General features: G+C 44.9%; 1 protein-coding gene across 4 annotated transcripts in view; it reads right to left on the bottom strand.

The window, feature by feature from the left end:
* Window positions 1-18,118, bottom strand: part of LOC125765181 (E3 ubiquitin-protein ligase HECW2) — a 75,604-nt gene that overhangs the window by 4,469 nt on the left and 53,017 nt on the right. For 2 of the 4 annotated variants that reach the window (XM_049430119.1, XM_049430099.1), the window contains 5 exons: window positions 13,761-14,448; window positions 11,723-13,674; window positions 11,246-11,412; window positions 823-1,050; window positions 174-443 (listed from right to left, as the gene is read on the bottom strand). In XM_049430119.1, the coding sequence (XP_049286076.1) occupies window positions 174-443; window positions 823-1,050; window positions 11,246-11,412; window positions 11,723-13,674; window positions 13,761-14,172 (3,029 nt within the window). In that variant the 5' untranslated portion in view covers window positions 14,173-14,448. Of the gene's footprint in view, window positions 1-173; window positions 444-822; window positions 1,051-11,245; window positions 11,413-11,722; window positions 13,675-13,760; window positions 14,449-14,525; window positions 14,933-18,118 lie in introns of those variants that run through there. The other 2 variants (XM_049430113.1, XM_049430106.1) reach the window with 2 other exon arrangements.

The raw sequence follows: 18,118 nt of genomic DNA, 5'->3' as shown, positions 1-18,118 counted from the left end.
GAATAGTAATGTGCCTAATGAATGAGATATTTAAAACTCTCCTGAGCTCTTTAAAAAGAGCGTGTGAGTTAGAATAGGGCATCGACTACTCTTCAATATTTAGCCCAATAATTCTTCAAAGACTTAAAGACTTAATCCATTATTGTAACGGAAAGTGGAGATATACAACTTACCATTCAAGTATGTCATCCCGATCGGTGGGACGTTCCGGTGCGATCTGCACGGTGTAGATATCGTTGGCCGAATACTCGAACATGTTCCGGTACGGGCTGAACAGTTGGCGCGACAGCAGATAGAAGAACTCGCGCGATGGTCCACCGTAGTCAAGGCCGTCCTCCGTGTCCCAGACGATGTTAAGCCGGCAGCGCTGCAGATCCCGCCGGCCCGCCGACATGATGCGCTCGAAGGCATCCTCCACGAGATGGGCCCGGCGTACCTCCAGTCTGTTCAGGTGGATGAGAATAGAACGAAAGAAAAATTGAACACAATTGAAAGTGACGACTGTGTGTGCTTTTGCATTTGCAATTGGCACTGCCACTGATGAACGCGCCGAAGCGCAATCTACCGTGACCGAAGTCGAATATGTTCGCCTCACTCTGAACGCGATCACGATGCGGCACGGTCCATGGAGTCCGAAGAAAAACAACTACACCTTCTTACAGACGTATTTCTGCCCTTTCTGTTCCAACTTCTGCTGCAAGCTAACCTTGCTTGATGTACACGACACGGTAGCGGTCAAACATCGAATCGAAAGTATTACTCCACCAAAAAACCTGTGCGCGTTCACCTGCACACAAACCTGCGGATGCGGTCCAAACTTACCTCAGCTTGTGCGGTCCCTGACCGTAGCCTTTTGACTCGAGCTTCCGGTAGAAGGTGCGCAGCTTGGCCTCGAAATCGCGTCGCATCGGGGCGCGCTGTACATGCCGTCCGCCCGGCTTCATCGCATTGCCACCGGCGGCGTGCAGATTAAAGCCACCCGATGTGCTCTGTTCCGGTGGGGTGCGTGCACGCGGCGGAACATAGTTCATCACCTCGTCCTCGAACAGGCTGCATAAAATAGATGATAAAGAGATGATGACGAAGCTGATTAATATGGCGATCAAGTGTGTGTGATAAGGATTCTTTTTTTGTCATCTGTGCCGTTTTTTTCACTTGTTTTTGGAAGAAACGAGAGTCACCTGTAACGTCTTGTTTTTGTTTTTGCAATTCTACCCCATCACCGAGCCGAAAAAAGGAACGTAACACACACCCCCTTCAGCTTCAGATAGAAGCGATCGGAATGGAAAACCGACCAATGTCAATGTCAAAACGGTGGTCGATGAATTAAGCAGTTCGGCTCTTCGGCTCACGTAACGCCGTTACGCGTTGCCTGATTGAGAACGTGAACACGATACGCTTTTATTTGTTTACTACCACAGAAACGAGCGGGAATAGAAGCAAACCGAAAACGCACACACCAAGTTCCGCACGGAAACAGGAAAAGCCTCTTCATGTTACTCCAGTATCTAGTGAATTAAATCTTACTTAAATAGTGAGTTAATTTAAATCTTCAAATTGCGATTTATAAGATATTTAACTCATAGAAAAGGGTGGAAAAGCTGGAGTTTATTCCTCCAGCGTCCGTGGAGTTCATTCCTCAAGAAAATGAAGTGTCCCAATTAAAAAAAGACTGATCCGACAGTCTTTGACGCCATCAATTTTGCTTAACATATTAAATATGTCAAAACGCCCTCTTGGAAATGTCACCTTCACGCCAACACGAATAACACGGACATCCCGGATAATCGCCATTGTTTATGGAGCGTGTGTTAAAGTGATAACTCTTTAATTCTAACGCACTTCCTATAATCCCCTAATCGTACGGCCCACAAACCATGATGAAGCGCTCTTTTGGGAGTTTTCCGTAACAACACTATCCCTTTCGTGACGTCACCGTTCGAAACATTAAATCTGTTTTGTAACTGGTCCCACCCCAGTTGTGGGTGAAAATATCGATTCCAACAAAAAAGAAAAAAAAAACATTCCACCAGAAGTATAACCAAAAGCCTTTCTCACTTTTCATTACTTGTAACGTCATCCTTCACCCACGTGCTTCTCACCACAACCAACAACTAAAAAAAAAGGGTACCAAAAGTTTAATTACCATAATCAAAGTAAACGACATAAAACGACAGTTAAGGTTCTCAACCCCCCCCCCCCCCCTCCTCCTCACACCCACCAAACATCCCAAATGCCCTTCCCTGAAGTGGCTTCACGTCTCTTACTCTCAATGATCGAAATCAGTGAAATTGCTTCGATGTGAAATAGCGTGAATTCTTATTTTATGACCCGTGGTGGTGGCGCTGGAATAGCACAGCGTTTTACGAGCATTCTTTTGGGAGTACAAATATTTTTTTTTAAACAACGCCATCACAAAATTCGCTTTGCACCAGGAAGTTACGCGTATAGGGGTTTCACCTTTTTGCTGGCCCACATAACAGTTTTGCCTGTTGGAAGATTCGGGACTAGGCAATGAGTACGTGAGTACGTGCATCTGCTGCATCGCCTAACCTTGACAGCTGGATGACAACTCAGGTCAAGACCTGCGCTAACTACACCTGGCGTATGACTACAGTGTATCTCCGCACCCGTTGCGAAGGTTTAAAACAATTAATTTTACGTCCACGTGTGACAATCATCCCTTCTGGTGTGGTACAGATAAAGTGTTGACAGTGGGATGACAATATTAACATCGTTGAAAGGTCCTATTTTAAATTTCCCCTGTATCTCGTCTGCAACTTAACTGCAACTCCGCTGCATCTTTGGTAACACTTCTGGAGGTTCTCCAGAATCCTGAAACCTAAAATCCTGAAACCTAAAACCTCCAATAGATCACGACCACAATACTTACAACGAGAATATGATGGAGAAGCCGCGTACTGCAGCACCCATCGCACGTACGACCGGCTGGAACAGCTTCCCACACGTTGTACGATTGTTGCTGACTCGTTCCATTGCCGAACGCTGACAGTGGCCAATCGCTTCCTCCTCTTCCTCCTCTTCCTCCTCCTCCTCCTCTTCCTCCTCTTCCTCTTCCTCCTCCTCTTCCTCCTCTTCCTCCTCTCCCTCTTCTTCCTCCTCCTCCTCCTCCTCCTCCCCTTCAAACTCCTCCACCTGTTCCTCTTCCTCCTCATGGTTTTCATCTGGTTGTGCTTCCTGCATCACTCCATCCACGATTTGCAGGTTGCGATTTTTGCGCTTTCCAATGCTGACTCGATAGCTGCGTCTGCGTTCCGTTCTGAACGTTACCCGACCACCCCTTGGTATCGGTACGCGTGACAGCGCTTGACGATTCACAAACCCTGCTGCATTGGTTCGACCATACATCTTGAACAGCGTAAACGTTTTTACATAGCGCACAACGTTCAAATATCTCCAAAGTTCAGTTTCACGTTCCAAAGTTTCACTTTTTTTCGATGTCCGTTTTTGTTGCTTTTCGATAATACGTGTACTGCGTACGTTTTGCCATTCAGTAAACACGAAGTTGCTGCGGTTTGCACTTGCTGTGATGAAATTAGGCTTCTTATTTTAATATCCTTAGACGTTAGACATTAGACGTTAGAACGACACTTCCCCTCCCCAGACTTAGACCAGAATTTTTTGATGCAGAAAAACCGTGAGAAAGACGTTTTTTCTTCTTCCCAATTTCCGTAACTAATCAACAAAACAAGCATCCCCCCCAAAAACGCACAGACAACCCTAGGTCAAGAATCGAAATTAGCAAATACAGTAGACAGAAGATGCTTGAAGCCGGCCACCGAACGGGGTTTGGGAAAAGTTTTGCAGAAATAACCAAAAAAAAAAGACGCCAATACACAAAACAATGACAACAAACATCATCATCCACCCGGCAGGGCAGGGCAAACATATGTAAACACTAACAGCGTGTAAACAGATGCGTTTTTGGCAAAATGTTGGGGAGATCGCGTTTCTTGAAGATTTCCTTCCCGCTGTGTTTATTGCTTGCGTGCGTGTTTCCATTCGGGGGTTCGCTCCCGCCGAGATGCTTCGTTTCCACCCCACCCCCCCAGCAATTATGTACTACGCCCCCCCCCCCCCCCCCCCTCCTTCCCGGTGCCCGCCAACTCATCCCCAAACCAACCCTTCCAGTCCATCAGTACCTGGCAGATGAATGGAGAAGGAACAAGTGCGAGCTCATTAGTCGGCTGTTGGCTTTTGACACTTTCTTTCTCTCTCATTCTCTCTCTCTCTCGCTCTCTCTCTCTCGCTCTTTCGGTCTCGTTCTCTTACGCATCCAGGAGGTCATTTTTGCTCATGCGTCTTATTTGCAACTTGAAGCAACTACAGCTGGCACAGATGTCACGCTGAGCATATTTCGGTGACCTTGACAAGTACCGACTATCGATCAGGATAATGTTAGGCAGGGTGGGTGTGTCCCCCCAACGGAGGTGGGAAACTCCAAAAATGTAATGTGACACAATTTCCAAACTTTTATCAATTTTAAGTGTATTTTCCACTGTTAAAGTTAAACGAGAAGAACCTCTCCCTCGGGGTTCAAGGCAGCTGCTACGATGCAAAACACGTTGCAGCTCTATGCAGCTGGTCAGTCCGGTGGACGCTATGGCAGCCGCAAAATGCGTTGAATAGCGCGTAATGTTTCGCACTTAATTATAAACACACGTTTACCTTCGGCACGATCGACTCCCATCCGAAAAGCGGCTGTAAGAAGTCGCTATAGGCGTTACAAGAGCAGATCGTTACCGGTTACCGGTTACTGGGCGAAATAAAAAATGAACATTTTAAAATCCTTCCCTCCGTGTTACGGTATTGTAAATTATGCATACAAATGCTTCCACTTTCCTTTATGACACCTGAGAAAGAATGGTTTGCATCTCTTTACCTTCAAGTGTCTAATCATTTCCGGAACATCATCTATTTAGGGTGTGCGTTCGATACTAATCTGCGCACTATGGTACAAAATAGTATGATTGGCGAACATTCGTTTCACATTAGAATTAATTTAAAACAAATCGCCCAAAATGCTAACTAAAAAAGGTTTGTATTTTTTTATTGTTATTTTATCTTTGAAAGAGGCATCCAAAGACTTCACTTCCACTTCCACGGTATAACGAACATTGCAAAAAAAAATCCAACAAAAGGTGAACAAATGAGAATATCAGCAAGAAACATTGCTCACTGAAAGCTCTCAAGCAAAACTTTACAATATTTTTTTTCTTCTATTTTATAACTGTTTTAATGATAATATATAATAATAATGATAATGTTTTGAATGTTTTTTAATGATCAAAAAATATTGGGGCGGCCCGGTGGTACATGTGAAAAATGGCGCCCGTCCACACGGCAGGACCGGGTTCAAATCCCATCCGGACCGGCACCCCGTAGCATGGACTGACTATCCTGTGGTAAATAAGTCTTGATACGGCCAGGCCGTTCTAATCGAGTAAAAAAAACAATAAAAAAAATTTAAAAAAATTATTTACCGTACAAGGAATTTTATAGCAACTTTAAATATTCATAAGCCAATGAATATTCAATTTTAAATATTCAGAAATCAAGCCAAATTTTGGAGGGATGATTTTTTTTTAAAACTATCCTAATTTCAGTAAAAATAAATCGTTTTAGTTCCGAATTTCCAAAAATAACCAAAAAAAATTCTAAAAAATGTCCACCATCGGACCATCGTGCTGTAGTCGATTTGATGTAGTGACTGTGATTAAATAAAACACCTTAGTACAACCGCATTCTAATGTCGTCCATGATGATGATGATTAGTCCGGATTCACCGGACGCCAAGCGCACAAGTAGTACCTCCTTCCCAGATGGTCAAGGGCATCAGACACATGGTGTACATGTTCGGTCCTTCCGCCATTTGAGCCATTTGCCGCTCGTACGGCAACACGCAATCAAGGCGCAAAAATCAAACCCCCTTCCCCCGGGGTGGTGACAAAAGACGGCACAACCGATGCAGAGATGCAGATACATCAATTCACTTTCTAGAGCGTTGGAATGGGGGGGGGAATGAGGAGGGTTTCGGGAGGGATTGGACACTAATTGGTCAACGCTGCACGGTACGGGTGTTAACCGGAACGGAAGCTAACAGCGCTGATCGATCTTATGTGAGTGATCAGACGCGCAGACAACATAAAAATCGTCAACTGTTTTCGTTTTTTTTTTATAAAACAAACTTCCACCTTGTTGGAATGCCAACCAGTTGATATTGAAACGAAAAAAAAATATTTATAAACAAAACAAAAAAAATCAAAAAAAAATTTTTTTTTTTTTGCATAAAGAAAAAAGAAAAAGTTTCATTCTTTATAGCAATAATCTTATATTCCTAATTCAATCCTTTCGAGAAAAAAAAATATTTTTAGGGTGATGGAAAGTTATGGTTCGTTTCACTTTTCACCCGACGAAAGGAAGGCTTCGGGCGCCCCCGAAATGGATCAGTTTTGATGCCCCAAAAATTTGAATCAAACTTCTTGCGACCTACCGGGGGCATCATTGCCCTGGCAGGCAATTTGGCGACCCTACCTGATCCTGGGGTTACGATGAGCCCTCTCCACGACGCCACCCCAATGCAAATAAACAAAGCAAAAACTAACAACTGCAGCACACGGACAGATGGCTTTTGTTCCTAGCTCCTTTGTGGTGGCGGTGTTTTTTTTTCGCAAACAACCATTTCGATTTAAAATACATTACCGTCCCCCCCATCGGAGACAAAACGGATGCATTCGAACTATTCTTGATGCTTGATTTCTCCGGCACATGGCGAAGAAGCAAAAATAAAATAAAAAAAACGACGGAAAATGTTCCGGCTTCGGCTAAGGGTTGTTGGGCAATTTTGGAAGCATATACCAGCTTTGGGTAGGTGTTTTTTGCAGGGTCACGATAAGCTACCAACCGTTCAATGCCAGTGTCGGTTTTGGTGCCGATATTTAAAGCAACAAAAAAAAAAAGAAAAACGAGAGCAACACAGCAAACAAAATAAATAAATACAACCTCCAAACGATGGCGCTTTTTATGACGATAAGGAAGATAGTCGTCAGTTGGGCAAGCAATATAATGCTTCAACTATTTCAAGGGTGCGGTTTATCTGATGTCAACATCAGATATAGATAAACCAAACTAAAAAAAAAAGAAAGAAAAAAAAAGAAAACAAATTCCCCTTTTTTTACAAAGAACAAATCTTTCACTTTAAATTCTCCCAAATTGAACCTTTTCTATTAGCTTTAATTTAAGGCTTGTGAAGTGACCTTAAAAAATAAAAAAAATAAAAAAAATAATCTCCTCAAAGGGATATAATTTGTTGCTATCGATATCCACAAAACAACAACTCCCTTTATACAACAAAAAACATAAACATAAGTTAAGAATCAACCAACATGATCTCTCTCTCTCTTTCTCTCTATTATAATATTCGTTCGTTTCAATATGAACCCGACCTTTTTTTCTTTTGGTTTTCGATTTTTACGAACCGTTCCGGATGCGTGTTGATCGATCTTGATGAAGCGCCGGTCTGGTGTGTGCGAGAAGCATAAGCATGGACAGAAGGGTCGCGAACCCATAAGCCGACCCAGATTCCATGCACCGGTGGTCTCGTAATGCCTTCACGCGCGCATTTCCTTCCTTAAGTGCGCGCGGTGCAATACATTGTTATGTGCTCTCTGTACACGCACACACACGCGCGTGCAACCGAATTGTGATGCTGTTGGCTTGTTAAAATCATCACCCCTTCTCGTTTATAACCCAAAAGCGCGTGCACGTGCACGACGTCTGTGACTGTGAGAGAGGGGAAAAACGCAACTCAGCTGACAGAATTAATGCCGGGGAATGCGTTCCGATACTTTCCCTTTCTTTTCTACAAACAAACAAACAAAAACGCAACAAGGGATGAACAAGGATAAAGCAGGACGCAACAATACACCTGCTATTACGCCGTTCCAACGCGACGCATATAATGCGACGCAACATTTACTAGGGAATCAGCTGGTTTTCGTCCTTTTTTTCGTCCACTATCAATAACCGGGTGGGTTTAGTTGCTGCGCCATTCATCTAGTACGTTTCTAGTTGCAGGATAACAGCAAACCCCCTCCCCGGCCGGGGTAAGGGTGAAGAAAATGACGCATCTTGCTTTACAAATGTAATCACACCCTACAAAAATATACAACAAAAATGAGGAAATTATTTTTTTTTTTTGCAAAGCAAAAAAAAAGGAATTTTGTTAGAACAATGACTTCCGACGTGCTGTAATAAAAGCAAGCAGCTGACAATAATAGTTGCAAAATATATTATTATCACACGTGACAGTAATATATTGTGCAACTCGAACAAACAAAACATCACAAAATGTTTCTGGTCTAGAATTTTTTGTTCTTTTTTTTTTTTTTGAAAGGAAGGGAACACAACCGGAAGGTTTAGAGACTAGAATGCTAAATGGTAATGAGGTAATGATGCTAAAATCGGTCCTGCTGATGGTGCACAACGCACTCGATGAAGATGCAGACCGATAATACGCGGGGTGTTCGGGCTCTCCATGCCTGAAACCAATGACATCAGCCCGCAGAAAACCGATATGAGTCAGGTGTGATCGCGATCGAACCGGTGCCGACAATTAACTTCAAACCTTCGTCTTTTGCCGCCCCCCGGAGGATGGGACGCAATCCTCAATCAATCCCCCGGAAGGCAAGATTAAATCATAATCCTACCCCACTATTGATACACCTTGGTACGAACGAATAGTAGTTTGGCTTAATAATCCTTTACGAAGACACACTGCTAACACGGTGTAACACTGTAAAGCACTTTGTAAAGCTAAAACAATTCACTTTTACAATTATCCCACCCAGCAAGCATCATCAGGATTTTGCCGTGGTTGAGGAGATGTGTATTTTTGAATGTTGTCGTTTTTTTTTTCGTTGTTACGGAAATGATTGATTGTATCTGATAGCGCACTAGAAAACCAAACACACGAAAAAAAAAAACCAACCCGATTCACCAACGCGCACCACAACCATCTAGAACACGCCGGAGCCTTCGACTTTTCCTTGCGCGCCGAATACAACAGCAAACAACAACAACCAAACCGTGTCCGCTCACGCGAAAGACGACCACCGGAATGATACGCAGCGTGCGCTCGCGACATATCACCCGTCCGGATTCTAGACAAGCGGGAGGGGTGTGCGCTATAAAGTCGCGCGAAACGCACTCACACCGAACCGCAAAAGCACGGGACAGAGCAACACATATTCGTTTAAGCGCGAGAAGGGTACACGCATCTTACACGCGGGGGCCGGTTCCGAACAAACGGATTGTTTTGTTTCGCTATATACATGATTCGTTCCTTCTTTTTTTTTGGTTGAGTATTTAAACCCCTACAAAAGCAAATTAGGTGCTAATTTTGTGCATTTAATGATAAACTGTCTATTATCATAATTGGTTAGTAAAGTTGTGGGTGATCTTTAAAGTACTATTTTTAAATGTTCAAATTTACGATCAAACACTTCCGAAGCTTTACACTGTTTGTCACAAATTATAGAAACAACTAATAGTTAAATAATTCTTCAAACTTTTAAGCTGTTTTTATCCCTTATAGTCGGGGCGGCCCGGTGGTGCATGTGATAAACGGCGCCAGTCCACACGGCCGGGCCGGGTTCAAATCCCATCCGGACCGCGTCCCCCCGTAGCAAGGACTGACTATCCGGCTACGTGGTAAAATATGTCTCGTAAGCCAGAAATGGCCAGCGTGACCTGTGTAAGGTCGTTAAAGCCAAGAAGAGAGAGAGAGTTATCAACTATATTGAACTCGTTTCGCCTACAAAATATATTCTACACTTTGTTAAGGAAATTCCTTCCCAAAAAGGCCGGAAGATACAGAGAAACTGGAGACTTCAAAAAAACAAAACTGTGGACAAACCAGAACACACACACAAGAAAACTGTTTCCCAACTAGTCCGAGACACAACACGAAACTGACTGACACCCCAAAAAGCCACTTCAAAAAACAGATCCTTTGCGTTTTCCTGTCGCACTTCAAAAAACCGCGTCCGTTCACACGTAATAGGACCACCAGAATGATATCGCCCTGGGTACGATCGTGACCGTATATGGGTCTAGCCGTCTAGTGACGGTTCTCCAGATTTGCAAGCACATCACAAGCTCTCTAACATAGACCCCTTCAGGAGGAGAGGGGTTTCCGTTGCGGGCAACTTTGTTTATGGACCAATTTCCCGATCGACCCGAACCCGATCGCCGGTTTTATTGCTGCAAAAGGGGACATATTTTGTGCACTCACTCAACATTAGCTCTACACAGGTGCCGGTGTGGGGTGTTGATCATTAAAAAAAGAACGTTTTATTTTAAATACGCCAAATTAGCTAATTCGATTTTTCCGTACATACGATCACCATCAATCTGTGTGTAAACAGAGTCTGGGTGGTAGATTTTGTTGAAATAGGTTTCATTATCAACAAACACCACGCCGTGATGCTGAGAATCGCATTTTGGGGGTTTTTCAAAAACCTGAACGACGTGCTCACACATAAGAATGCAATAAATCGGTCTCGCTTTTCATCGTCAGGTTTGTTACGAACAAAAAAAAAAAGAAAAAAGAGCAAGTTACAACAATCTTCACAATTCAGCTATTGTTTTCATTTTACCGAGACGACAAATAGCAAAAATATTCTAGTATAAATGCATTTAGAAACTAAAAAAAAACAAAACACCCCTCTACACGGTACGGTTTTGTTTATGTTAATTGCACAATGAGTCGTACGGTACCGAATATAAGATTTCGTAACGTTTCAAATGATAAAGTCGCATGGAGAGGTCGCTCTGGACGTCCAGATTCCAGAACGCAACCGTCCCTCCGCTCAGCGGAAACAATCGACTTGTTGTTGTTGTTTTTTTTTCTCCTTTGTCTCGCTCTTCCTTCAATTTTGCATCAACAGCAAGCGAAGGAAGTTTAAATAAACTTCCTGTGCTTGAATACCGACACGCACCTACCACGGTGTTAGAGATCTCCCACAGCCAGCGATACTCTTCGGCAGGAAAAAAGGGGACCAACAAAAAAAAAGCGTGGCTTTCGCTACGCAGTGGAAAGAGATCGTCTCATGCGATCGGAAGAGGGGAGAAAAAAATCGGAATTGTTTATCTTAATCGCAACTCGGCAACTTAATTATTTACTAAAAACAAAACAAAACTCTAGAAATAGGGAAACGCTTACCTAAGAAGTATTGTCAGCTCCAAATCGTGACTGTATCGATCAAGGGCGGTCGTACCTTCGACTCGGATTGCGTTGATTTTTTCCCGTAAATTGCGCGAACAGGCAGCGGCACCGTGCCGTACGCGCAGTATCTCCAGTATGTTGGGCTGACGGAGGAATGCAACCACCTACGAGAGAGAGGGAGAGAGAGAAAACACACAGGGATTAGTCTCTTATACGTTTAATAGTAAGTGTGGCCCAGTGCGGCCCGGTGGTGTATGTGATAAACGGCGCCGGTCTTACACGGCAGGACCGGGTTCAAATCCCATCCGGACCGTCCCCTCCAACAAGGAATGACTATCCGGATTACGCGGTAAAAATATGTCTAATAAGCCAGAAAAGGCCGCCGACATGATCTTAGAAATCGTTAAAGCCAACAAGAGAGAGAGAGAGAATATGAAAATAACTTCCATATATGGTATGAATCATTTCACTTGCCTTATCATTGTAAGCGACGGGAATTTCGGGTGAACCGACGTGTGACATACGGGTGATGGTGCCCGGTGGCCGGGGTGGTGGTATCGGCCGCTCGTCCGGGTAGGGACCATTGGGTAGTAACATCCCACCAGTTCCTCCAGCCGCTGGTCGGTGATGACGTGCCCTTGGGCCCTCGGTCGGTAACCTGGGATCCATAAACGAGGTACGCCGATTCCCGTGATCGATGAAAAATTGTTTTCCACTTTGATCGAGTTTCGTTTCCCAACCGGTCGGTAGCTCTTGCGTGGACAGTGCGAAACAGTTAACCAGCGCAACCAAATCGCGATTGTGTTGATACCGGCCGAAACAACCCGGATCCCTTCTCACACGCGACACCATGTGCTTTAGGGCAGCATTCCGATTGTACAGCTGTATCGCTTCACCGTTCGTGTGCAGCATCGAGTAAAAGTCGGACCGACATATCATGAGCAGGGCGGGATGGAATGGACCAGTCGCAGGCGTGCTTGTTGCTGGACGGCTACTGCCACCGGTTGAGCTTGACCGGGACCGGGTAGCGGTGTTTCCCGATGTTGAGGGTCCATTTTCCTGGCGCATATGTTCGTAGATTGTGCGGCGGATCGATTGATAGCGTCGGTCTAGCTGCTGCCGGTGTGGATCCGGACCGTGCGCTAGCACGGTGGATGTACCGAGTGGCCCGGGACGCTGCCAGGAGGTGGTGCGGGTTGCATGATCAATGTAAAAAATCCGCCCATGGCTATCCATCCGTGCCTCCCAGGCCGGTGGCAATGGTTCATCCGGTTCCGCCAGTATAGCGCGGGTCCGTTCCGGAATCGAAGGCAATCGCATGCTAGGTACGTGCCGTACCGCACCTTCCATTCCGACCGTTTCATTTCCCGCAATAGGACCGGGATTTTCTTCCGAGCCGCTTCCTGCCTGCGGTTCGGCTATTTGCTGCCGGTTGAAGCGAAGTTCTGGTGGTCCAAATTGACCATGCTCTGCAGGAGCCGTCGTTGATGTTACAGGCGCAGCACTAGCGGATGTGCCCGCTCCGGCCATTCTATTCCGCCGTGCGTGATGGGTCGGTGTCGGTGGACAAACTAGATCCGGAACCGTTCTACCACCAACGCGCGTAAGTGGCCTCGGTTGAGGTCTTGCCGGTTCGGCCGATGGTTCACCCGGACTGCTTGGACCACTCGCCGGACTACGTGCCGTATGTACCGACGGTGCAGCAACGTCCGTCGTGTAATCGGCCGGCAGCGGCCGTACCGGCCCATACTCCCGACTTCTCGGCTCCCGTCCATTCGATGGTGTTCGGGCGAGTGGCCGATGTGGACGTACCGTTGCTACCAGCACAGCTTCACGCTCACCATCCACCAGGCTGCCTTCCTCACCAACGTTCCGGACCACCTTCCGTAGCGGAATCTTTCCACTGTTCGTGCGGATTGAATCCGGCGTATCGTTCCCATTCCGATCCAGGCGCATTCTACGCAACGGTGTGGACGCATCACCCACCGGATTACCTTCCGCATCCGGCACCGCACCGACCATTCCTCCCACGGCACCCTCCGTCTCCAAACCTTGCTGCTCCTGCTCATCCATATCGATAATGTCGAAGGAAAATCCCTCACTCGGCACCGGGTATGATTGGCTGGATGAAGTACGGTGCGTTTTGCCACCTTTCGGTGGCCACGAACGTTCTAGTGGACGATGGCCCGAGCTACCCTCCACCCAGAATTGTTTCTTGCGCGAACATCCAACCCCATCGGGCGAGAGCCGATTCGGCCGTACTTTCTTCTTCGTTCCATTGGGGTTCGATTCGGGTTCCTCCTTTGCTGGTACGGTTCCGGCGTTGTTTGGATCCGGTTCACTGGTGACTTGTTCACTTTTCCGTCGCACACCAGATGTCGATGGTGCGGCATCAGGTTCTACATCTGCAGGTATAACCGGTTGTCCTGTAGGATAGAAAACAAAACGATTTTTAGCCCTACTTCTTACCCTTATTCAAAAGAATTGTCTCAATAATCGATTTCAAACCTACCCGAATCTGAAGAACTAATCACAGGAGTTGGTTCTTGCACTTCCTCACCGCCGGACGGTTCTTGGTTCGATTCTTCCATTCGCATCTCACACGGTTCGGTGCGTAGTTCGAACATTTTCAAATCCAAACACTCTTCATACGGCGTTGGAGGACAGTCTTGTTGTGCGGCACACCGCAATTCCGGCGGTTCCTCCTCCTCCTCTTCCTCCTCGTCATCTTCTTCCTCATCCTCATCGTCATCCTCTTCATCGGATTCTATCGGACCGTCCGTGCGTTGATTGCCGCCTCCGATCGCTAACCCATCCGGTTCCGTTTCGAGTTCCATTTCCGCGTCCGGTTCTTTGCACGGTGGATTGCCTGCCCTTGAGCTACCCGGTTCCGGTTCATCACACCCTTCCCTTTCGCAGCTCATCCTTCCCGAAACCCCTTTCCGTCACGTCTTCCCACACTGCACGTGTATTGCCCCTACTGTCTCCGCGGGTTTGCCTCCGGAGGGTGAAATTCGGTCAACATCTTACTGCTGCAGCTGTTTCTATTAGTAATGCCGTCCCGTACACTCATGCTGGAATCTTCTAGCGTTTGTTGACTGTGGTATCGATTGATTGCACCCAGTGGTTGATCGGCGATGTTGAGCTGTTCTCGTTCGAAATGCAAACGTAGCGCCCCAAACCCTCTCCGAATACCGAACCTGGAAAGTAAGGAGAGGCAAAACGATTGTTTACGTTTACGTATGTTTACAGTTTCTCCCCCAGAACCATTTCGGACCTTCTTCTTACTCTTGTTCACTGCCACTGCGGTGATGATTTGTAGCATAAAATTTGCCCTACATCTAGAGCACCGCCTGGTGTACGAACATTTATGCTCTACGCACGCCGCACCGATAGTTTCGCACGAAAACGCATCGTCACGAACCGATTTTGACGATTTTCATACAATTATTAACACTCGGAAATCGCACTTTTTACCAGCGGCTGGGTTTTCTTTACTTCTACACTGCAACACACGCACACAACTACCGATTATGTTTGACGTTTTAGGGGAGGGTATGATTTCGCCTCGATTCGCTTCGGGTTTCGACATAATTTCGCCCGCAATTCTATGCTTTGAGCTTTTGCTCCTGTTTCGCTGCTTCAAAGCGCCACCGCCCGAGGGCGCTAGTGTTCGTAGAGAGAGAAAAAGCTATGAAAGTGCAAATTGCAGTGGTGAAAAGGAAATTCACCACCATCGATGCAGTTGTGGTTCATTGAACCTTTGCATTGAGCTTTTACAGCATAGAAGTTTATTGTTATTCAATATTAATCAATTTAATAGATAAATTATGCTTATGGAATTCTGTAATAGGTTTTATTAGGGTGTATTTTCACTTTACTTTTCACATTAATTCCCTTCTGTTTGTGTTCTTTAGTCGGCAAGCTATTTAGCATAATCCAACATAGAAATTCAAGCTCCCAGATGGACAGTTTTAGCATTATGCATTCTGCCCATACATTATGCAATCGTCAACCGGTTCTTATTGAACCCGTGTTTATCAATGTGGGAATTCCTTTACTAGAACAAGCTACACTCGAATACTAATCGATGCACCATCGACAATATTCATGAAATGCAACATTTTCATGACAAACCTTTTCCGACTGACAAACTCGCCCTTATCGTAACAATCTGTCAATTAAAATGGATTTTATTTATAATTAGAATCTATGTCCCGTTTGCATGTAATGATGGCAAATTTGAGTAAAAGATTGTTTTTTTTACTTTAAAATTAGTTGTTTATTGTTACGTTGATTCTTCCCCGGTTGCGTTCCTTGGTACCGCAGTCCGCATCACATTCGTTTAGGAGATCACGATTCCAAAAATAAAAAAAAATACGCGCCCTTTTGCTGGAGTGCCGGAACAAAAACACAACACACAGCAATACGAAAGAAAAAAAAACAGATCCACGCAATCAGCAAAACGCATTTGATCCGATCACATCGATTCGTTTGATTGATGTTGATCTGACAAGCCGCTGTTTGTTTTGTGGCGATAATTTCGATTTCGGGTATGACCTTTCTGTTTTCGCGACCTCACCGACATGCGGTTTATCATTAGCCCATCAGGTTAGTAATGGCCGGGGTGATGCTTTTGGGGCACGGCACGAATACCGACCATGTTGCCGCCCTGATAGTGATCGTTGCAGAAATCGTTCGTCTAATGCGCGTGTATTTTCTTGTAACAGAAAACAACAAACCAAACCGCCAAAGGCTACTGCTACTCATCACCACTAGATGTACATCGTTAATGCCTGAGCTTTAATGGTCGCTTGTTGCTTTTCTTTTTTTGGAGAATAGACGATAGACACATAACGAGCAACATTGAGAAAACAAGATCGACGTTCATCCACCTTAATAGCCATCAAAATCAAGACCAAGTTGCGGAAATGACAGTTGACATACTTTAAGGAAGATTCATTAGAAATATCGGAAGTCCTCAGAATTTCCTGGAGAGTTAACTGATGAAGTCGTCAAAACAATACGGAATACTTCCAGAAAAGCTGCTAAAGGCTACTCTAGATCGATATAAGTTATTCGTTTTCCATTGCCCAAATCTCCCAAAAGTCCCAAAGACTTAGACATCACAGAAAGCACTCTGGAGCGCTACCATTACCTGACGTTTGTCTGGATGACTTGATGCTCTGGATGAGCTGCCGCAATTAAGGTAGTGGCAATCATTTTTATTGGTTGCTTTACGTGAAGTTTTACGCGCTTCACACCATTCGTTTGCGTGAAATTGCAACTGACCTGCAGCGGAGCGGAGTTATCCACATCATCGAAAATCCCCGGGCTTTCGGCTTCTTGCTTTTGCTTGCGTACGTACGTCAGATTGGAGCGATGGTATGACAGCGGCTAATTAAAATGTCATTGTAAATGGTGAGCACCGGGACATCCATTACTGGACCCCGCCCGCCATTACGCCTCACCTGGGTGAGATTCGTGTATAGAAAACGAAAGTTCAATAAACTTCCCCTTCGCAGTAGAAACTGAAGAAAAAACTGGAATGAGAAGTTCCCTTCAGTCAATGATTGTTTTGAAACACAGATTAACCTCAAAAAAAGACAGCAAAATGTACTGATAACAGCTTGAAGACTCCTCTTCTATATATGAAATCAGTCAGCTTCGTCTCCGATAAACGATTACCCAAAAACGGGGATCGGTTTCACAAAACCATCGCCTTTGACCTTTTCATTACTATCTCGCACTATGACGAGCGTAAAATGTGTACAAGCAAATGTGAAAATACCCTGATTCCGATTACTAAATTCCATGATGATGATGATGGACACGTGCAAGATCGAAACGGTTTTTTGCAACGTCACTCCCGGTTGGAAAACGACCAGCAAAGTTCCAAGTTTTTTTTTCGGCAGTTCCAACATCGACAAAAAATCAGCTGCGTCTTGCCGTGTCCTCTGGGCGAGATCGGTATACATTAGTGAACGTGAACGTATGCAGGCAGCTGAAATGATCCGCGACCGGGCTGAAAGTTTGATGAAGTACCTACGCACCGAATGCGGAAAGTGAGGTTAATATTATTTTTTCCAAGATTTTCCGTTCCAGGGAGTATACTCAGGTCTGAGGAGCTGTTAAGCATAATGGATCTAAATGGATATGATTTGAAGATTCAAGATACTCGGGATGTCTTTACATACATGACGTCTATTGAAGTAACTCAGTAAAGCCTTATCACATTACCCAAAATTTTTTATTAAAATATCTCCCATTTCAATGGAGCTAGGTACAGCATCTTCAATCTCAACGATCCATTATATTCGCCTAGTACTCACTGTATACACAAAACCCCTTTCTTGCATCGGTACATAACGTTCAGAAAACCGATTTTCCATATTTCCTCCTTTCTATCACTGTTTGAATACGTCACAGAGAGAAAGAAAAATAAAACAGACATGTCACATTCACGCATAAAAACGTTGTCTGCTTCTTGTGTTTCTCTGTGCTTTTTATTTTATTTTCATTTTGCTCCTCTTTCTTCTTAATATGTAAACTGTTGTGGTTTATTTTCGCATGTCATAAAAGTGACAAATATTGTCAGACCAAACCCCTTTTCGCGACACGGGCAGTCCCTTATTTGTCCCTGACTAAGCCCCGGCCTGCCCGGTGTGTGTGTGTGTGTGTGTATAACCATTCCATCCATACCTAAACTGGCGTGTAATCCTTTGGCGTTTTTGGTGATCCCTTTTTCATCCGGTTACCGAAAACATCACTCCCAGTGGTTAATGCACAAACACGGGTAAGCAAACGATAAATAAATAAAAAAACAACATACAACCATGAAAATGCCGTTCAATCATCACTTCACCTTCA

Source organism: Anopheles funestus, chromosome X (assembly GCF_943734845.2).
Source record: "Anopheles funestus chromosome X, idAnoFuneDA-416_04, whole genome shotgun sequence".
Taxonomy (NCBI): Eukaryota; Metazoa; Arthropoda; class Insecta; order Diptera; family Culicidae; genus Anopheles; species Anopheles funestus.
The sequence above is the reverse complement of the archived record's forward strand: the minus strand, read 5'-3'. Positions and strand labels throughout refer to the sequence as shown.